The 23,433-nt window shown below is 41.8% G+C and overlaps 1 protein-coding gene across 11 annotated transcripts in view; it reads right to left on the reverse strand.

Moving 5' to 3' along the window:
• Positions 1 to 3,496: 3,496 nt before the first annotated feature.
• The window catches only part of DAB1 (DAB adaptor protein 1), a 177,181-nt gene continuing 157,244 nt past the window's right edge, over positions 3,497 to 23,433 (reverse strand). For 7 of the 11 annotated variants that reach the window (XM_069979392.1, XM_069979399.1, XM_069979395.1 and 4 more), the window contains 5 exons: positions 22,322 to 22,430; positions 12,512 to 13,057; positions 9,374 to 9,498; positions 6,759 to 6,854; positions 3,497 to 4,807 (listed from right to left, as the gene is read on the reverse strand). In XM_069979392.1, coding sequence (XP_069835493.1) covers positions 6,774 to 6,854; positions 9,374 to 9,498; positions 12,512 to 13,057; positions 22,322 to 22,430 — 861 coding nt within the window. In that variant the 3' untranslated portion in view covers positions 3,497 to 4,807; positions 6,759 to 6,773. The remainder of the gene's footprint in view (positions 4,808 to 6,758; positions 6,855 to 9,373; positions 9,499 to 12,511; positions 13,058 to 22,321; positions 22,431 to 23,433) is intronic. The other 4 variants (XM_069979402.1, XM_069979400.1, XM_069979398.1 and 1 more) reach the window with 2 other exon arrangements.

Genomic DNA, 23,433 nt, shown 5'->3' on the forward strand with positions numbered 1-23,433 from the left:
CGTATACATGTCTTCTCTTGTAGACATCTTGGGGGAGATTTATCAAACATGGTGTAAAGTGAAACTGGCTCAGTTGCCCCTAGCAACCAATCAGATTCCACCTTTCATTCCTCACAGACTCTTTGAAAAATGAAAGGCGGAATCTGATTGGTTGCTAGGGGCAACTGAGCCAGTTTCACTTTACATCATGTTTAATAAATCTCCCCCCTTGAATCTGGGTGTCACAATCAATTGTTGACTTCATCAAACTGGTGTAAAGTAAAACTGGCTCCGTTGCCCCTAGCAACCAATCAGATTCCTCATTTCATTCCTCACAGACTCTTTGAAAAATAAAAAACGGAATCTGATTGGTTGCTAGGGGCAACTAAGACAATTCTACTTTACACCAGTTTGATAAATCTCCTCCTTTTCATGACTCTTATTTTTCCAGGAATTAGAAAAAGTTGAATTGAATAAATATAATTCTGTTCATAAAGCAGAAAAATCAGAGGTGGAAAGTTAATTATTAGTATTGATCGTCATCTGCAAAATCCATTCACCAAAGAAGATCCATGTAAGATGTGATTAATGGGAATGTGAAGTAATGCGGAGAACATGCTATATAATAGTTACACCTGAGTGTCTTTACGGAGAAATGTTCTTCTCAAAAAGGCAAACATTATGGTATGATCCATGAGTTAGTGAGAAGACTGTTTAGGGGCAGAGAGGGCCCAATGCCAGGGTTTACAATCCTCCCATGTTATAGTTGGATCCACAATCAGTCAGGTGATGGTTTGAGATTCATTTTAGCATTTTTTCTAAATCCATAAATCTCAGTCCGCCTTTTGCCACCCTAGGCAGCTGCCTACTCCTCCTACCTTTCATCCTGCCTATAAAACTATAATGGAATAAAGAAGAAATGTAGGTCAGATCATTGCAGTCTTGTAGCCTTGAGTGTTTATTGGTCAATATTAATCAATCAAAATATTAATCTGGAGTCAGATTTCTCTTATAGGATTGTTGGAAAAAAAAAACGTCTTTATTGTAGCTCTCCCAGTTTGCAAAATTTTGTATAAAGATAGCAAAATAATAGGTGCTTTATACTTAGACTAGACCAGGGGTGTCAAACTCAAATATAAAATTAACAAATTGGACAAAGTCACGGGCCAACCTTGATCATTATTGAAGAGTGCATGAAGTGTTCCTGGTACTGTCAGAGCAGCGAGCAGCGTTCTGCAATAGTCTCTTATATAGTAGTCAGCCCCTTACAACAGTTTTTGTGTGACTTTTGGGGGGCAATACAATACTTTAATAAAAATTTTAGCCGTACTTCTCCTTAAAAGGGAATCTGTCACCCCTGGATGGACCCCCGAACCTAGCCTACCCCTGGATAGGGCCCCTCGAACCCACCCTACAACCTGGATACGGCTCCCCATACTTACTCCATCGTGCCAGTCCCACTCCTGATGCCGATCCCACCGTGGAGATATGGCCGCCCGCTCATCTTCTCATGTAAGTATGGGGGGGTCGTATCCAGAAGTAGGGTAGATTTGGGGGGCCATCCAGGGGTGACAGGCTGTCCCATAAGCTTGGACCCACCCTTCCCTGCGGCCCTAAAGACCGCAGGAGGCACCTGGCGCAGGATGTGTACCGGGATATCACTGCATTGCCGACATCGGGACTCCACTCACATATTCCTAGGCTGCAGGCTAAAAGCTGCCTGTGGCCTGCAAGATTATAATATGGGCGGTCTGAGTGGCCATCCTGACCTCCTATATTATGATCAATGCCATGTCACCGGGCCAGATGTAATACAAATTGTGATTTGTATGGCTGGCCAAAAATAATGGCGCCGCTGGCCAGATTTGGCCAGTGGGCCAGTTTGACATGCCTGGACTAGGCCTGGACTAGACAGTCTAAAATGTGTCAAGTTTATAATGTACTTGTGAGAAATATGTCACAATATGAGACTGTCTAGTCTAGGTTTACCCTGACTACAGTCAATTATAAACAGTATAAGAAAATCTGGCCCAAACATTTTTACCTTTGTTCCAACACTAGGAGAAGCCTGTCACATAACTGTGCAACCTACTGATAGACACCTCTGTAGGAAAAGGTGGTCAACAGAAATCCATAATGGTTCTGGGTTTCATAATGGTTGACACATTTTACGGTCTTGAAACCTTTGTGAGAAACGTGATACTAGAAAATATTGGGGGGAAAAAAAAACTTGTGCTCATTTGGACCTCAAAAAATCTGCTTTGAACTTTCAGACTTTTTCTTTTCTTTAAAGCCTTTTAAAAGGACTGTTTTTCTTTTAGCAATCTGTTTATAGGCGATTTTTTTCTGGCTCATATAACTGCCTATAAACCTAGTGGGAATACAGCCTAACAGGTAAGGGTATGTGCACACTGAGAAATCCAGAGCGGATCTCCCGCTGCGGTTTCCCTCCACTCGCCCGTATCTCCACCCGTGCCACCATTTGATGGTCGGGCGGATTCCGCCATCTGCCTAAAGAATGAACCTGTGCATAGAATGGAGTCTATGGCATGGGCAAAGATGCACGCGGGCGCGAGCAGCTGAATCCTCGGCGGGTGATCCACCCGGAGTCCTCAGTGTGCACATACTCTTAGGCTATGTTCACACTACGTATATGTCAGTGTTAAACTCCATCCGGGGATTTACGTAAGTTGCGGACGGCTACGTACGGTCCACGAACTTACGCTCGTAGTCTACTAACGCTTCCCGAGCACCTTACGTAGCGATCTGACAGCGGTCTTTTACATGGAAATCTTCACCTAGCCCCGGACACCCCACAGAACCTTTTGGATCGGCAAATCAAAGTGCAAAAATGAAGAAATCACCACTACGTACGGGACCGCATGTTACTCTACGGGCGGAAGTTCCGGCTTTTTCGTCCTCAAACAATGGTCTGGTTTATTTTTTACGCCGCCGCGTACGATCCTGGCGTAAGTTCTTACGAAGTGTGAACTGTGCAGCCGTAGATCGTATACTTTCCATTGTACGCAAACTATGTAAATCTTATTCACGGAACGCGCTATGTCCGGAGACTTACGTAGTGTGAACATAGCCTAAAAGCGTAAAAATACATAAATTGCAAAAGCCCTTTTTAAAATGTTAGATGTTTGCCAATTTTTAAAAAATTTAGCATGACTTTTCCATTGAGAATCTCAAATCTTAAAGGGCCTATACTGGTGGAAGAGCGACCTAAATAATAATAATTAAAAAAGAAAAACCTTTGTCTAAAAACTGCAAAAAAAGCAGTCTCTATTCTGTTGATATGATCTGAACGCTCCTGACTTTCATCGATTTTTCATCTTTAGCTCTTAAATGCACAACCCCGATAGACTCTCAGTCCAGCAGTGAAGGATTGCAGACTAAGATTTTTTTTTTTTTATCAAGGCCAGTGTTATTTTAGGCTTCCAGGACTTTCATGAGTCTCACAAGTAATTCTGTTTCTCCTAATAAAACAGAAATGGTCATACAAGAATCCCCATTCAGTTTATTAGATTTTGACAGGATAATTACTCAGCACTTGGAAAAAGAAAGATGTGATATGAACCCTGTTTATGACACTTCGTAACAAAGTAACAGCCAATGTGTTAGATTCAAATAAAAAAAAATAAAAAAATTAAAAACAAACAAAAATTCTTATATTTACAAAAACCTGTCATTTCTAAGGGAATTATTTAAAGCCTTTCCCCATGTTCAAGAATTTTATGTCACGGTTATAAAATAAAAATCATTTTTTTTCTTCCTAATGTACAAAAGAGACAGAGATGAGTTGTTTAATCACAGAATTTTTTCTTTTCTTTTTTTTTTTTATAACAAAAATTCATGCCTCCAAAGTTCCAGAACAAAGTCTGATTTGATCCAAATCCAGATTTGGAATTATTCCAGAGTTGTCGGGCAAATGAATAAGTTTTTTTTTCTTTTTTTTTTTTCAAAAATGGCACGAGTAGAAGAATCTTGTCTGCATAGCCGAACAGCAGCAAGGTTAAGTGCGGAGGAAAAATACCTCCCAACTCCTTTATTATAAAGTTCCTTTGTTAATAATAACAATCTGGTCATTGTAATGTCCGATACTCCGTACAGTGTTTAGAATCTGGTCTAGAACGGTGCAAGCCCCGAATGTCCTCTCGCCAGTCCAAGAGGCCATATCATAAAAACAATACTCATTTTCTTATAGTACCCAGTCTTCGGAAAGTGTGACCCCTCCCATAACCCTTAACCCTCCAATAACGAAACAAAATAAAAGAAAGAAAAAGGTGTCTTTTCAAGCAACGCCTTGTGAAATAAAGAAACCTTCCTTCAAATTGACGTACGGATAGTTTTTGAAAAAGTCTCTAGCAAAACATTGACAAAAAAAATTGTGTAAACTTCAGTCTCGTCATCTGTAACTTTTTTTTTGCTACATTACGTTTATTTTATGAAAAAAAAAATCAAAGAAAAAAAAAAGAACAAAAAGTTGTGGAAAGAGTAGTAAAATACTAAAGACTTTGTCCTTCAGAAAAGAAAAAAATTCAGCCAAATGATCAAGTCTAGAATCAACGTTCCTTGCAAAGCTTTCGGGTTAATGATGTTAGAGCCGGTGTGTCTTCCGTTCACCCTTGTGCTCCGTTCACCAGGGTTTTGCTCTTCTTTCAGGACGCAGGTAAAAACCATTGTTGCGGTCCATTGAAAGAATGCAGCCGTTGAGTTGTTGAAGCCAGCCGTATGTCCAGTCAAGTCTTGGAGCGCTACTAGCTTGGTAACGCTATTTCTTAGGTCTTTTGATCTGAGCATAGATAGGATCTTCTGATCTGACCTGCAGATGGAAAAAAAAGGATCTGCTTGATTCCCAACATTAGTTAAATGCACGAGTGCCTCAAGCATACAGTACATTTACATATCAGACACCAATGTTAGGCTGGGGTCACACTGCGTTATTGCTGTAATTTTTTATTCGTTTTTTCCATTGACTTCCATAATAAAAAAAATGGATAAAAATGCTCCCTTTTAATAAGTGTACACCAAAACGTGGTCGACCACATTTTTTGTGTATGCTAAAAAAACAGATTCTTTTTTTATTTGTGAAAAATCAGATGCACACAAGTTAAACGGACAGCAAAAACGCAGTGTGAACCCAGCCTTACACTTATTTACCCCCTAAATAATAAGAGTATTATTGGTACAGATAAGTAAGTCAATTCCAGTTTCTTTCCAAAAATTCTAATCTTAATTTTTTTGGATAAGGGCTCGTTCGCACTATGGAATCCGTGCAGGCAATTCTTTGAGTGGAGAGGCGTGAAGAGCAGAGGCACGTGAGGCCTCCCATTAAAAGAGATAGCAGGTGGGATTCGGTGCAGAAATCGTGGCTGGGCGTTCCGAGCAGAATCTCTGCACCAATTCGGTAGTGTCAACGGGCCCTTAGTTTTAGGATTCATCTTGGACAAACTGCTGTTAAAGGCACTGTACTCTTTCCCTGGGCTGTTCAGAACAGGCCTGTTTGTGTGTATTAAACTCTTAAACTGTGTGTGTGTTGGATATCCATCCAATAGAGGGCCTCTCTCCAGACAGCTGTATTCTTCACTTAAAGGGAACCTGTCACCCCCCCGTGCCGGGGTGAAGGCTGCCCGACCCCCCGCTAGAGACCCAGATACTTACCTCATCTCGCCAAGTCCCGCTCCTGGAGCCGGTCCGGTGCGGCCCGGTGCGCGCGCTGCAGAAATGAGTCCGATACCCATAGAAAATGAATGGCTCCATTCATTCTCTATGGGCTTCGGACTCATCTCTGCAGAGTGAGCGACATGCTTTCGACAGGGATATCTCCGTCCTGGGACCCGCTCCAGGAGAGGGACTTGGCAAAATGGGGTAAGTGTCCGGGTCTCAAGCGGGAAGGAAGGGGGGGGGGGGGGGTCGGGTGGCCTTCACCCCGGCACAGGGGGTGACAGGTTCCCTTTAAAGCTAGGTATATCTTGTTCTTGTTGCCTTCTTTGTTCCTTGTAGTACTTGTACTTCTTGCCTAATCTTTGTATTTGTCTTTGTTTTACCTATCACTATGTCTTTTCACCTCGCTGTTGTTTGCAGACATACTAATCCTTGCATCATAGAATCCACTGTAAAACAATTGGTGTCAGAAGTGGGATGTATCGATAAATAGGTCACAGTGAGGGGGGGGGGGATATTCATAAGCACTCACTAAAGTTTGTGTCGAGCAGGATACCTATTCCAGGGATAGAATAAACAGCAAAATGAGGACCCCAGCAAGTGGTGGTGTTTATATTGGCTTATTTATTGCTGATACAGGTAGAGAGGGTATCTGTATTACGCTTCTGTGTGCTTGTAAAATCAGCCTTGATAGTTGACGGTTGTTGTTTATCAATGTAAGTAAACTATGTCTTTACCTATTGTGTGCAGTCCTATTTAGTCTTTCATCATAAGACCCACAATGAAACAGGGGTAGCAGCGGGTCAACTATTATATCACAATTTTTATGAAGCCATTTCCATCTTTTCTTTTTGTCCCGCGAACCCCTCCCACCCCCACCGACACCACACTCAACATAAACTTGAACATCCCTGCAGTATGTCTTATACTATCATAAAAAATAGCAGTCGCATTGGATGCCATGAGCATAGATGAGGTGTTACATGCCACACAGACACCACACCAAAGAAGACCAAGCAAGAAGGCCATGAGATGATAAAAAAAGTGTCATCATGCAAAACAATGCAACAAACATGACAGCAAGAATAGGAGGAAGGACAGATACCTACCCCAGTCTGTGCTCTCTAGCTGCCGACCTGTGAGCTTATAGAGTCACCACTGGGCTCACCTACATCAGCAGAGGCCGACGCCTGAGAAGCATCAGGCTACAACACAAGAACAGAGGGACAGGTTAATTCTGAGGCAGACAAAGCAAAAGGCAAAGTTTAGTACAGAGAGAGAAGATAAAGCGTTAGGAGGAGGCAGAGATCACATAGAGGAATGTTATGTGCTTTACTCCCCCTGCCTTTAAGATTAATATAATGCAAAGATTTGTGATCAATTCTTTTTATACCAGGATAGAAGTTCCCCATAGACCAGTGATTATAGTTATACACAGTTGATGTTTAATTACATTACCCAGCATACAGTTCTCATAGCATGCTACATAATTACAGAGTTAAAGGGCCACTCCAGCGGGGAAAAAAATTCTTTCAAATAAACTGATATACTTTGTAATTTACTTCGATTAAAAAATCTCAAGTCTTACAGTACTTTTCAGCTGCTGTATGTCATAGACATAGATGAAGACATGTAGGACGTACAGCAGCTGATAAGTAATGGAAGATTTCAGATTAGTTAATAGAAGTACATTACAAGTCTCTGTCACTTTCTGACACCAATTGATTTGAACAGATTTTTTTTTTTTTTTACAGACTTGCCCTTTAATAAGGTTAAAAAGACAAGTCCATCAATTGCAACCTACAGAAATCCTACTGTTTAGATCCAGAGAAAGGCAAAAACCTGAATGAGGCAGATCCCAATTGCCCCATCACAGGGAGAAAAATTTGTATTTTTGCAACAGCTGAAAAGCACAACTTGATCACCAGGTTACCCAATTTTTTGCCAAAAAAAGATTGGGTGGGAAATTAACAAAATTTGCCGCATTGGAGGCCACATACCTTTTGCACAATATCACACCCACTTAGCACCAAGTTTACACGGTCTAAAAAGACTGTTTTAGTAAATGTGTCTCATTATGACCACTACCATACAGTCCCAGTCTAAAAGGGTCTTCACCATGACCACTTATTTTCTTTCCACAATGTCTGATTGTGAGTGGTCCAACCACCAGGATGCCTGTGATCCTGACAACAAAATCCTCAAAGCTCTTTTCTGCATGGAACACCAGTTCACATACTAGACTACTACTGTTGAGCGAGCATACTCTATTGTGCATAGTGTATACTGCAGGATACATTAGAAATCCGTCCATCAATGGACAGCATACCGCCGGAGTTCTATCATGTCTTGCAGTAACCTATTGCATTTTTTCATTCTAATTGTTGTACATTTCTTTTACACATCCCTTTAAGGTTAGAACAGGCACCCTCCGCACTGCTACGCAGGGGGCACTGGGTTAAATGCTGGCAATTTTTTTTTAAACGTATTTTATTGCCCCCTAAAAGTTATACAAATCCCCAATATACACTTATTACGGGAAATGCACATAAAGTGCTCTTTTCCCTGCACTTACTACTGCATCAAGGCTTCACTTCCTGGATAACATGGTGATGTCACTTCCTGGATAACATGGTGATGTCACTTCCTGGATAACATGGTGATGTCACTTCTTGCATAAAATGGTGATGTCACAACCCGACTCCCAGAGCTGTGCGGGCTGTGGCTGCTGGAGAGGATGATGGCAGGGGGACACTGAGGGACACAGGACACTGGAAGGACACTGAGCATCCCTCTGCCATCATCCTCTCCAGCAGCCACAGCCCGCACAGCTCTGGGAGTCGGGTTGTGACATCACCATTTTATGCAAGAAGTGACATCACCATGTTATCCAGGAAGTGATATCACCATGTTATCCAGGAAGTGACATCACCATGTTATCCAGGAAGTGAAGCCTTGATGCAGTAGTAAGTGCAGGGAAAAAAACTTTATAAGCATTTCCCGTAATAAGCATATATTGGTGATTTATATAACTTTTGGGGGGGCAATACAATGCTGTAATAAAAATTTTCGCCAGACTTCTCCTTTAAGCATTGAAAAATGCCTAATTCAAGTAACAAACATTTTAGTGCCCACTCAACAATCCAAGCATTATCTTTGAGGGTACTGGATATTGCTCTGAGTGCTGTATAGAGTTGTCTTTGGCACCCTGTTCCATTCCTCAGGAGCTTCAAGAGTTCTGTTCTTTACATCACATGGGTCTCCATAATCAATCCTGTGTTTAGGGATGTGTCCATGATGGCAAAATCCCTTTAAGGCCAGAAGTCTATGGAGTTGAGCAATTGTGGTTGTCTTAGCAGTGGTATCAAACAAGGATAATCCTTGGGACCACCAGGAACACCATGTTACCTATGCTACATCCTAACTTCTATGTTACACCTGACTTTAGAGTGATCACGTTTAGTCCTCCATAGTTTATAGTAACTTTAGGGACAAATCCCAGAGGTTTATGAATTTGTGACATTTTTATTAGTCACTTCAGTTGACTTTCCCTCATCTTGCGGCTCTGCTGGTTTTTCCAAATCACTAACACATTTCAGGCCTCGAAAAGACATTTTACAAAAAGACAAGGCTGCCTTCATCTACTCCAAAAAGAGTTCTTCTCTCCATTTTTCTATTGTCTGGGGGAAGAGGATTAGAATGTGAATATGTAAGAACAACTTACAGCATCTTCTACAGTTTTGCTGGGACTTTCAAAGCCTTCTTCAAAGATGTCGTCTGCATTGGGATCACTTGTGTGAGACGCCGAGGACTTTGATGGGGAGCTCTGCCTTGGGGCTGGAGTCGGAGCTGGAGCAGACACAACATTGGAAACAAATTAGAATATTATATAGAACACAGGGAAAAATCTCATGTAAACATCAAGTTTTTAAGAAAATCCCCCCCACGAAAGGAAAAAAAAAAAATTCATGGAGAGTATTAAAATGACATTGAGAAGGAGTGCAGCTCTGGAGGACATGCTTAGGTGGAGATAAAAGAATCATTTGTTAGAGGATAGATAAAGAACATGGCCTGTTATGAAAGCCATATTTCATTTTATATTACAGATTTGCCTGCCAGACGTTAAACAGACTCCATCAAATTCTTTTTGGAGTCAGTGGTTCGAAACTAATAATTTTCCTCTGCAGCCTGTTTGCTGTCTAAACCTGTTGAGATGCATTTTTCATACAGAAACAAATGCATTCATCACGGCGCCGTATTTGGCTCAGGAGAAGGCGCCGGAACATCGTCTTTTATTCCGCCGCCGTATACATATGCAAGTGAGGTGGGATCCTATCTGGTCGCCGGTGATGAATTTTTATTTGGAGGCAAATGCCGGTGTCATTAATGTTCTGTCTAATGAAAAAGGACACTCCGAGTCAAGCTACGGGCTCAGGGAGAAACGGCGCACCGCGGATGGATTCATAAGACGGTAAATGAAGAGATTTGTCATTTACTGACAATTCATTCAAGGAGGAATAAAATGCTGACAGTAAAAAAGAAAAATGGCTGCAACCCAGAATGTTTGTGAGCAAAAAGTATCAGAAAAAAAGTTTTAGAGAAAAAATTGCCTTTATATTATTGTGTTAATTTTTTCTTTTAAGACTTGGCCGCAACTTAAAAAAAAAATCAGCCATGTTGGATTAAAAAAGTATTACTCCCCTACCCCGATCCTCCGCTGATGCTGTTCAGGAGTTCACCGGTCCCCACTGATTTCCTTTTTCTAGATCCTATCTTGACTTCCAGGAAAAGGCTGGAATCACTCAGCCAATCACTATAGGGGCGTGTCACTGCTCCAGCATGTGATTAGCTGAGTGTGTATTGCCTGTTTGGGGATCGGTGAGTTTCAGAAAAGCAGCAGCAGGGGAATTAGTGAGGCAAACCTACAATAACTTTTTGGTGTATTGTTTTTTTCTGTCTATATATGCACTTTTTCTGCATATTTTCAAGAGAAGCCTATGGGAAAAATGGCTAAAAAATAGGCCATACCTGAATCCCCCCCCAAAAAAAAACCTTGGTCAGGGGAAATGGCCTATCTTGAGAATGGGGATGGCCACTGGAAGAGGTGTTACTTGAATGTGCCACCCTGCTCCAAAAATGTTCAGTGGAGCATTAGGGCGATTTCAGTGCTCAACTGAAAAGGCGGCCATATACCTTTAATACCTGACAGAACGATCAGCCATCAGTTGTATCTCTTGCCAGCTGCAGTAAACTATTTCATTTTTTTCAATCTACTTTTTGTATATTGCAGACCTTGAAGGGATGTTTAAAAATAAATATACAAAAATTTGAACAAAAAAAATACAATAAGTTTCTCTAAGACACATTAGAACGCTGGCGGTATGCCACCAAATGCCAGCATATTGCCAGAGTTCTAATGAGTCTCAGAGAAACTTATTGCATGTTTTTATTCAAATTTGTGTATTTTTTGTTTTAACATCTCTTCAAGGGACAAAATATACAAAAATGAAAAAATGTAGGATAACCAGGCACCCTCTGAGCATACTTGGCTAAATGTTCCAGTCTCCCATTTATTTCACTGGGGTTCATTGAGAACTCAAGCACTGAAAAATGCTTGACTTGAGTAATGAGCATTGTAGTATTTTAGTGCTCACTCAGCATTATTCATTTCATGTTTATAGACACAAAAAGGCAGCAAAATGTGGAGACTCATGCTACATGTGAATGCATTTAAGGCCTATTTACATACATACCTTTTTTGTGGCTCATGTGGCTTTAGAATGGTTTTAGAAGTGTGTCATGCATTTTTATGTGTTTAGTTTCATAGTGTTTAAGTATCTCTGTTTCTTAATTGTTTAATAAAAAAAAAACAACCAACAACAACAACATAAAAGACACATTCAAGCATGAAAAAGACACTGGAGGTGTATGAGAAAAAAATGCCACAAAACCCTTTTCAGGCTTCTTTTGTCCATTTGTCAGGAAATCTCTCAGCACATATGGCAGACATATGCATAGACCTTCGATGACCCCAGAAATGCCATAAAAACTGTATTTTTCCACCATTTTGGCTGTTTCTATCAGGTTTAAAGAAAATGCATACTGTGTTTTTAAAGGGGTATTCCGAAAAAAATAAATTCAACATTTTTGTACAGATTAGTGAATTACTTCTCTTTAAAAAATTCAAAATATTCAGTACTTATCGCCTGCTGTATGTCCTGCAGGAAGTGATGTATTCTTTCCAATCTGACACAGTTCTCTCTGCTGCCACCTCTGCCTGAGACAGGAACTGTCCCGAGCAGGACAGGTTTTCTATGGGGTTTTCCTACTGCTCTGGACAGTTCCTGACATGGACAGAGGTGGCAGCAGAGAGAACTGTGTCAGACTGGAAAGAATACACCACTTCCTGCAGGGCATACAGCAGATAAGTACTGGAAAGCTTTTTTTTTTTTTTTTTTAAATAAATAATTTACAGTTTGTATTATTTTCTGATACCAGTTGATTTGAATTTTTTTTTTCTCTCCACAGTACCAGATGGTGGAAATGAACATCTATAACTCTCTAATAAACTGATCTGTTTAAGTGAATGGTCACCTTCTGCTTTATAATATACACTGAACCCTCAACTTGTCTCCTTATTCAAAAATACTAAAGCTTCAGTTCCGCCAGTTTGAACTGGCATCTCTCCTAAATAGTAACTCTTCCCAGTGGAGGATCCTCATGGGTGGGGCTTTTTCTGGGGGAGGGGTTATCTTTATGATACAGGCTGCTGGCTCCTCCTGGAATCTTATTTTCCACACATATAGGCCTCCAATAAATATCCTATAGCTCAGCCTGCTGGCCCCAGGGCTCTGGTACTTACGTGAATTAGTAGACGGTGAAGTGGAAGTCATAGGCGTCAAGTTTAATTGTGAGATGTCAAAGTCGTCACAATCGTCTGTATCCTGAACCAACCCAACTTTGTCGAAGTAGCTTGAGAAGGCCTCTGAGGTACAAGAGAGGGACGGTTGATCGGGCTGCCGGGATGGCACCGGAGGAGGGTTTACCATCTGAAAATCCTTAAACATCTCTTTCGTTACTTTCTGGTCGGGCTGTAGAGGACATGGTCGCATTGAGTCACTGGTTGGTGGAACAGCGGCTACAGGGGCAGTAGTACCTTGAAACATGGCTGCTTGGAAAGGCAATACAGTTTGTGTTGGCATGAAGGCAGTAGGTGGAAACTGGCCAGGAAGGGTTGGCCATGGCTGTTGCTGAGTAGGAGGGTAGAGGCCCGGTTGAGCCCATGCTATCGTTTGGCTTCCCTGCATGACCTGAGCAACTGGAGACTGGCCACCAAGAACCATCCCTGGTTGTAACAATGGTTGTTGTCCCCAGAATGAAGGCTGGACAGCGCCCATAGCCACATAGCCTAAAAGAAATCAAAAGACAACACAATGAGACAATGAAGACAGAAGAGGAAATATGACTTCAGTATAAACACATGGAGGACCATGGACTTTATGTATAGCACTCCAACAGGTCAAACAAAGTATTACAGCCTGTCCTTAATAAATCAGAAAATCTCCTAGGTCCCAATAAAAATCTGTAAAGCTACTAGTAGAGAAAATCTCCTGTGACTAAAAAGTTCCTTTCCACAAGCAGCACATGGACACTGGTGGATTAATTCTTCTTGCATATTGCGGCTGTAGAGAGATTCAATCTGACTGTAGAGCCCAATGGGAAGCTTGATATAGACCGTTGCCAATGGGAAATTAATTCAAGGTAATCTGTCAGCTGTGATTGACGTTCCAAACTGCTGACACTGTTATGTAGCTGTAGGGGCAAGGAAACGCTTGATACCTTTCATATATCCATCTGTGCTTCCATAACATGGAAAAATGCCTTTATTTTCTGGTGCAAAGTATCACAAAGATGTTCCCAAGGTCCCTAATGGCTAAGGACTTTAATGCCTCCTTATTCCCCCTCCCATCCCTATGTCTGCTTGGGGCTTGGCTTCCAAATCTTGCACATGCACGTAATTTATACGCAGAGTACAGAACAAGATTTGGGAGCACGGGGTGAAACTTCCCTTTCATCATTTACATATTCTGAATCATTAGGGACAAATTTCAATTTTCTGTGGAGTGATTTCCAGGGTCACCCCGCTGCCCCCCTCCTATCAGTCTTCTTATTATCAGCCAGGTGTGAATTAATCATGTCTTGTAAATCTCGACTTTGAACCTTCCTTTCCCAGGAGGCCAAGCTCCGCGCCACTGAGGAGGTCACCGGACTAATTTACAGGGAGTCTTTGCAGAGTTTTAAGGGTTAATTTAAATCTGACACCTCTGTGATATCATCCATCTTGTTTTAATGTACTTATCATGGAGGCTATGCAGCTATAATAGTCACATGGGGGGAGGGAAGGGGGGGGGGCGTTCTACTGTAATCAGGAGATAGCGGTAAAGTGGTAAACTGTTATTCTGAAACTGGAACATCTCTTTGTAAGTATTATTCAGGAACTGTACGGAAATTGTGGGGCATGGTATAGTGGTATTATACAATGCATTACAATATGGAAGTACAGTATTATTATGGCATTGTAGGGCAATATTTGGGCCACAGTATGTTAATATTACAGAATGTATCACTTTATGTAAAATTACACAGTATATAACTATATGGCAGTATTATTGGGGCACAGTATTTTGATATCACACCACATATCACTATAATGCAGTATTATTTAGGCACATTACAGTGATATGACATCACTATATAGTAGTATTATTTTGGCATGATACAATTATATTACACATTTACATCACTATATAGCAGTATTATTTTGGAACAGTGTAAAGCAGTGCAGTACATCATACATCACTATATGGTAATATTATTTGGGCACAGTACAGTGCTATTACACCATATATCACTATATTGAAGTATTATTGGGGCACAGTATTGTGATATTACACAATACATCACTATATGACAGTTTTATTAGGGCACAGCACACTGATATTACACCATACAGCATTATGTGGCACTATTATTAGGGCACAGCTCTCTGATATTACACTATACATCTATATCTGCCAGTATTACTAGGACACAGCAGTGATATTACACCATACATTGCTTTATGGCAGTATTATTGGGGCACAGTACAGTGATCACACAGTACATCACTATATAATGGTATTATTAGGGAGCAGTACAGTGATATTTCACTGTACCACATTATTTGGCAGTATTATTTGAATCCAGTACAGTGATATTACACAGTATATCACTATATAGCGGTATAATTCAGGCATAGGACAGTGATATTACACAGTACATCACTATATGGTGATATTATTAGGGCACAGATTTTACACAGTACATCACTATATGGCAGTATTATTAGGGCACAGCGATATTACATCACTATACGGCAGTATTATTAGGGCACAGGACAGTGATATTACACAGTACATCACTATATGGTAGTATAATTCAGGTACAGGACAGTGATATTACACAGTACATCACTATATGGTAGTATAATTCACTATATAGCGGTATAATTCAGGTACAGGACAGTGATATTACACAGTACATGACTATATAGCGGTATAATTCAGGTACAGTACAGTGATATTACGCAGCACATCATTCACGGGTCTGGCTGATATGTTACCCCAATGCCCCCCTGTGCCCCCCGGTTGTTCTCAGCTCGTTCCATACAATATGGAGGACATGACGACAGCAGCGCCGATCGCTGGGTTACGATCCTTGAGGACCCCTATATCATATCCACATCTTAGGTGCACTGTATACTGAGGCTCTGAGCCCGTCTCTGCTTCATATTCTTCTGACCTCAGACCTATGAAAATCACTTCATTGGAATATCATGAATAATCATTGCGGATCCAGCAGGCGGCCAAGAGGTTTCCTGCTGAAGATGCCTTCAGTATGTAATAAGGATGGAAATAAGAGGCAATAAGAATTCTCCATTATAATGCAGAGAAGCAACAAGATGACAACCGTACCACAAACACGTCACAACTATTCCTGAGTGGGTGCACTTATATAATAGACCATTCTCTATTATCCTCCAGTCACATCCAGGGCTGCTGGCAATTGTTGTTTACACTAAGCTTCAAGTCTTTATGTCTCTCTGTACCCCCTGCTGGTTCAGTGTCTGCATAAAACATGTTCTGCTGTAGTGCATTGTGGAAGATGGAGACATGCAGTATATGAGGACTGGTATAAGTATCTTCTGATGTGACACTGAGATGTATCAGAAAACATCACAGATTATGCTGTATGCCCTGTGATCCTCGCTGATCGCTAGAATGAAGGATCGAGTAGGAAACTGTAGTTAGCATCTTCCATTGCATTATCCCTCCATTGTAGTCAATGTTTGAGTTAGCTCTAAGCTGCATTCACCCCCTGTTGGTTCAGTGTCTGAATAAAGCATGTTCTGTTGTGGTGCATTGTGGGAGATGCAGACATGCAGCAGCTGGAGGTCAGTATAAGCGTCTTTTGCTTATACTGGGGCTACAAGGTTCCATCAAGTAGGAGACTGTAGTCAGTATGTTCCATTTACTCAATGAGGCTGTATTGTGCATTAGAGTCCAATTACAGTCAATGTTAGGGCATGTGCACACTGTTGGAATAGGCGAGGAATTTAAAGCGAAATTCGCTCTTAAATTCCACTTGAAATTCCTCCCATAAAATATAAATAGAGCAATGGACCATTGTGTTCAATAGGATTTCCGCTCTGTTCACAGAATTTTTGCAGAATTTTCAAGCAGAATTTTCTGCCGCGGAGACGCTTTCCGTCCAAGGGGCCCTTGCATGCTACGGAAATCATGCTGCGGATTCCGTCTCTTGCCCCCCCCCCCCCCCCCTGGGCTCCCGCTTGAAGTTAGGCAGGTCCCATAGGCTCCATTCTATGGTCAGGCGCATTCCGTTGTCCGTCCAAAGAAGTGACATGTCAAATCTTTGGGTGGACGGCTGAATCTGCCTGAGCATGGACTGGAGTCTATTAGACGGGTGGAGAGTGGAGCGGGAGTGCGCACGGAATCCGTGGCAAGTTATCTGCGCGACAGGTCAATTCGTTGAGCCAATTTCGCTAAAGAAATCCTGTAGAAGTCAATGGGGCTTGAATTCTGCTTAAATTCCACTTGCATTCCGCTGAATTCTGCCAGAGCTGAAATGAAAGCGAGAAATGAAAACTTTCCTCTTCAATTTCTCGCCTATTGCTCCGTGTGCACATAACCTTAGCTCTTAGCCTGCATGCGCCCCCTGCTGTTTCAGTGTCTGCATAGAGCATGTTCTGCTGTGATGCACTGTGGGAGAACCGAGATGTAGACATGCAGTATTCGTTAGACATGTAGATGTAGACATGCAGTTGTTAGGGCAGGATATGGGCGTATATATGTGTTCTATCAGATGTATCATTTTCTGTCTTTACTAATACATGGGCTGTTGGCCACTCCCTCTCCCAATTAGCCCCACCCACATTAAGAATCACTATTTAAAATAAAAAGTAGCAACACTTTGCACAAGTACAATTTTTTATATGTGCAAAAGTTGCACAAACTGATAGATAAATTCCCCGCTATGTTGGCTGAGTGAAATGCCGAGAGTGGCCACTAGGTGACGCTGTGGCTCTGCGCTGAGAACCTTGCACTCTTTTTCCTGTTTTCCAGGCTGAACGCTGATGAGCAGAGTCTTCAATTATGAATAAACATACGGTCGACCTGCCGCATTGCTTAGAATTAAGTAAACACCGCCATCCCTTATCCTGAATGACCGCGCCTAATTGCTTCATGTGCCGGTGATTGGACACAGAGAACTACGGGGGATTTTCGGTACATTGGTGCACACACAGCATTACCGTGCCTGTCCATCCCGGCAGACAGGGGGTAGTTACCTGGAGCACTTAGGTGGGAAGAAGATGTCACAGTGTTTCCACTGAGCCGTATTATCCGTATGTAAAATGGGGACGGGAAGGTCTGATGAAGGGCGACATCCGCAGGGGCCCCTCCCCCGAACACTCACAGACATTACTTTCAATGTGGGGTCACTCTGGTGAGGAGGAAGGGTCCTTAGTGGGCAAGGCTTTGGCAAGATCTCACTTCCCAACCTGTGGCTCGCCAACTGTTTCAAAACTACAACTATCATCATGCAAACAGCCAAAAATGGCTCACTAGCTGTTGCAAAACTACAACTCCCATCGTGCAAACTGTCAAAAATGACCCTACTTTTGCAAAATTGCAACTCCCATGATGCCACTAGCTGAAAATGAGCCACCAGCTACAACTCCCATCATGCCAAAAATGACCCAACTGTTGCAAAATTGCAACTCCCATCATGCCCTGAATATCAGGAGGAGTTCTGGTTTTGCAACATTGGCGACCCACAGGTTAGGGAACTTACATCTTTTTTTTTCCCCCTATACATATACATTGTTTCAGCTTCTCACCAGTTTCAAGCAGCTGAGGGTTTGTTACAATGTATCAGTGTAGAAAACTCCCCGCAGTGGCAGCACTCATCCCAGCTGTTTGGTAAGGACTGTTATATAACAGGGTATAGGATACAGTCCTATCCTGATGCTGGTGGGTTATAGTATACACCAATAAGGAAAAACTGATGGGGCAAAAGAGCTTTGATCTGGTTAGCTGACAGGTCCTATGTGCCATTCTGGCCTATGGGAGGGGACACCGGGTGTTGTGCATCCAACTTCTTCCAACTAGCGTTCCCATCCAGCATCATATATAGGGGAATGAACATCTTGGCTAGTTCTTTAATCACAGCAGAGATCACCCCACAGAATCTGCAGGATTTGCCTGTATGATGCCTGTCTATGTGCTTCCTTCTGCATGTCTGTATGTGTGTTCACATGTATGTGTTTCTGTGTGTATGTGGCTGTGTGCTTGTCTAGATATAGGTCTATGAGTATCTATGTGTTGCATCTGACTGTATATAGCCATGTGTAGCGATCTGTATGTATAGATGTCTGTATCCAAGCCTATAAATACTGTATATTTATATGGGTGTTAATCTATGTCTGTATGTATGTCTGTGTATGATTGTATATGTATGTCTGTGTGTATGGCTATATATATGTCTGTGTGTGCTGTGTGCGTGTATGTATGTATATGTCTGTGTGTGATGTGTGCGTGTATGTATCTATCTGTGTGTGTATGGTTGTATATGCATGTGTGTATATTTCTGTGTGCATGTGTGTATATGGTGGTATATGTATGTATGTATATATCTGTGTGTGTATGGTTGTATGTGTATGTCTGTATATATCTCTGTGTATATGATTGTATATGTATGTGTATATATGTTTGTGTGCATGTATGTACATGTGTGTATGTGTGTGTGTGTGTATGGTGGTACAGTATATGTATGCCTATATGTCTGCGTGTGTGTAAATGTATGTAAATGTATGTCTGTGTGTATGGTTGTATATGTGTGTATGTATATATCCATGTGTATGATTGTATATGTCTGTGTGTATGGTTGTATGGTTGTGTATGTATGTTGGTATATACAGTATATGTATGTAAATATCTGTGTGTATGGTGGTAAATGTCTTTGGGTGTGTGTGTGTGTGTATAGTTGCATATGCATGTCTGTATACGTTTGTGTCTGTATAGTTGCATATGCATGTCTGTATATGCCTGTGTAGATATGTGTCTATGTCCCCATTCTTCTGTAGCTTCTTCCTATATGCTCTGGGCCCCCTGATGACCTCTTGCCCCCTTTAGTATCAGATATATCATTACACTGCCATGCTTCTCTATGATCAGGACCTGCCGCTCACCCGGATTTGCTCAGGATCAGCTTATACCATTATCCAGTCTATCTGTTTATACAAATCAGATTACTTTGCGGCTTCTATTGGCCACAGGTGGAGGATCGATACTGAAGCGTCTACAGAAAGGTTAGCCATAGATTTTCCTCCTTCCCTGGTAATTTGTCGGAGCCCCCGGCCCCCCAGGGATGATTTACTCATGTCCTATATGTCAGGTCTCCTTGCTGCAAGTCAGCTCTAATTATTACTATGGTATGAGTCCTCAGGATAACATCACAGGATACAATGTAGCAAGAGAAAAAACAGTGAAGCCAGGAAAAGGCTTAAAGGGATACTTACAGTGACATTCTGTTGTTGCAAAACTACAACTCCCATCATGCATGCGTTCATACCTTACTGTTTACCAACCAGCGACTCTCCAGCTCTTGTAAAACTACAACTCCCATCATGCATGTGTTCATACCTTACTGTTTACCAACCAGCGACTCTCCGGCTCTTGTAAAACTACAACTTCTATCATGCCCTGACAACTGTAGACTATGGGAGTTGTCGTTTTTCAGCAGCTGAGGAGCCACAGGTTGGGGGACACTGCAGTACATAGTATTCACAATGTATGTGTACAGGGTATGCCCTTCAAGTATTTCAAGGGGGAGCATGGTTATAATATGTATCTTATTATGAACATCTTTAGACCAGAATCACACACTGACAAAAAGGGATACGACTACTGCAAGCAAACCAGGCGGATGTTGAGTGTTAGCACATGCAGTTTTTCTGTAATGGATGCCGCCATTTTTTCTTAAAGGAACAATAACATTTTTACATGAGATTTTCTTTGCTGTTTTTGGAGTTTCCCGCTCTTACAACTTACGTTTCCTGTGGTTGTCCGCCTATAATAATATTTCATTTGGATGACATTGCTGGGCATCCATCAACACATGACGGGTCTGGGGCTCTTGGTGGTTGACAAAATAACCAGAGCTGGGAACGGTTATGGGCTCCAAAGCACCTGATGCCCTTATTTTTGTGAGGTCTCAGGTCATTGATTTACACAGTTATCATTTACCATGTCTCAATGACATCATAACTAATGGTTGAAAATCCCTATAAGGGTAGCTTCACACTGACACTGTATTGCAGCGGATTTTATGCTGCGGATCCGCAGCAGATTTGATCTAAATAATTAAACACAGCATCAAATCTGCTGCAGATCCTGTATGTGTGAATGCACCCTTGGGCCACATTCACATTCACGGAGCGGCCGGTCTCTGAAAAGATCATCCCGGCCGGCTTTGGCACCGCAGAGTTCTGATGCAGGCGCATCCGTGCGCGCCCGCATCAGAACTCCCCACAGCACACTATAAGGCATATGGCCGGAGCAGCTCGCTTCATTATTGTGAACTGACAGAGTTCTCTGTGGCCGCTATTCACTGAATAGTGGCTGCAGAAAACTGACATGTCAGTTCTTTGCAGCGCCGCGAGGGATCCCGGCCAGAGCGTATACTATGTGTATACGCTCCGGCCAGGATCCCATAGAAGAAAAGGCAACAAAGTATGGCCGTTGTTGTCGATTTCAACAACGGCCATACTTTTACGAAAACATACGTTGTGGGAACATAGCCTAAGGGTGGATTCACACATAACAGATTAGGCTGCAAACTTGATTTATCTGAGTAGAACTTGCAGAAAACCATATGCTTGCTGCCAAAACTCTATTGAGATGACTTGATTTTCAGCTGCAACAAAATATGGCATGTGTGAATTCGCCGCAATACTTCTGCTAGGGCACAACATCTTTGGGGTTACACACCTATATTTGGTCTATAGCTTTTCTTAGCGTCTCCTGACTCTAGCACTACACGGTCGTCTCTCCTGAACTGTCTTTGTCAGTAAATATTTGCAAGAAATAACAGTTCTGGAGTATCTTCTCTGTGTTCTGCTATTCCTCTGTTATCCCTCCTGGAATGCATGCATAAATTGACAACGTGTAGTACACTGATTGGACAATATTTAGGGACACGCCCCCTTAACAAGGGGAATTGTCAATTTATTCCTACATTTCCAGGAGGAATAACAGAGGAGCTGCACAAGAAGTTGCGGAATATAAGTGTTTACTGAAAACTTCCATTACTTGATTATATGGATATACCGTATGTTGAGCTTCATAATAGAGTTATCGTATAGATGTCATCAATGTATCCCTGTATCCTGCTCAGACCATGGTGGCGACACACTACAGTAGTCAGACTAGATATAAAGATATATGACATAGTACTATCCTATGGCCCACATTTACTAAGCTGTTTATGCCAATCTATGACATAAATTGTGCTCAAAAGCAAATGATAAAGTGCATAGTAATAGTAATAATAATAATGCAAACATTGGTGTCAAATTTGAAAAGCGGCAACAAAAGTGCACAGTGATGTTAGATTGTGGTCGAATTACTGAAAAAAAAATGTTAGAAATAAGCGTGCATCTGATTTTCTAATAGTCTGAAATGCGTCAAATTTTTTAAAAGTCATGCACCCTTTAAACAATTTGGCACAAATCTCTCTAGCTATCACCTTAGATCAGGGATGGGGAACCATTGGCCCGCCAGTTGTTGCAAAACTACAATTCCCATCATGCCTGGACAGCCAATGCTTCGCTTTGGCTGTCCAGGCATGATGGGAATTGTAGTTTTGCAACAACTGGTGGGCTGAAGGATCCCCATCCCTGCCTTAGATGGTGTATGCCAGTCTTAGTAAATATGGTCCGATGACTTCTGCTATCACCAGGACCCTCCCCACCGGGTCTACACCTAAGACCACTGTTCCCACCACCACTTCATATCACTGAGAGTTTCCCGAATAGACAAGGGCCTTTTGTCACCTGATGGCAGAGCAACGGGATTGTAAGAAAGGGGTCCGAACATAGGAGCAATGGCTGGGTGGAGCTGGGTGGGGTATTTCATAAAGGCATCACCTGGAGTCGCCGGGGTCTACAAGACAAATCAACAGGGAGAAGATTTGGTTACAAGGATCATAAGGCAAGAAACACGTCAGATACAAGGCAACAAATCAGCAGCAAACGTCCTGTAATCCGGCATGGAGGTCCGTCATGTGATTATAGGGGAGGCTGGGATTAGACTGTGTCATCATGTGGCAGACGTCAGATTGTATGGATGCCGGATTAAAGGAGATTTACGGTAAATTGTTACAAATATTTATCCACCATTCACAGCACCACATATGTAGCAGAGTCAACTATACATCATGTTTTTATAGAGCAGTTGTTATCCGTCCTAGGCAAGTCCTTAAAGGGGTACTCCAGCGAAAATCTTTTTCTTTCAAATAAACTGGTTTCAGAAAGTGATATAGATTTGAAATTGACTTCTATTTAAAAATCTCTAGTCTTCCGTACTTATCAGCTGCTGTATGTCCTGCAGGAAGTCTTGTTTTCTTTGCAGTCTGACACGGTGCTCTCTGCTGCCCTCTCTGTCTGAGACAAGAACTGTCCAGAGCAGGAAAGGTTGTCTATGGGGATTTGCTACCACCCTCGACACTTCCTGACATGGACAAAGGTGGCATCAGATAGCACTGTGTCAGACTGGAAAGAATATACCAAATGTAAGACATACAGCACCTGATAAGTACTGGAAGACTTGAGATTTTTAAATGGAAGTAAATTTCAAATCTATATAACTTTCTGAAGTTGATTTGAAATAAAAAGATTTTTGCTGGACAACACCCTTTAAGGAGAAGGAACCATAATCTTTCAGTTCGTACAGTATAATGTAAGATTAGATTTTGCTTGGGATGCGTTCTCTGCAAACCGAATACATTATACCAAAAATTCTGAAGGTCACTGGACAGCTCCATGTTGAATACGACACAGGATGCTCTATACTTGTATAGGATTGTTGCATACAAACATTCAGGACAGGTATGAAAGAGAACAAATCATCAGAGATTACTGTACACCAGGTTAATTGCATTTATTGG

Source organism: Dendropsophus ebraccatus, chromosome 8, assembly GCF_027789765.1.
Source record: "Dendropsophus ebraccatus isolate aDenEbr1 chromosome 8, aDenEbr1.pat, whole genome shotgun sequence".
Taxonomy (NCBI): domain Eukaryota; kingdom Metazoa; phylum Chordata; class Amphibia; order Anura; family Hylidae; genus Dendropsophus; species Dendropsophus ebraccatus.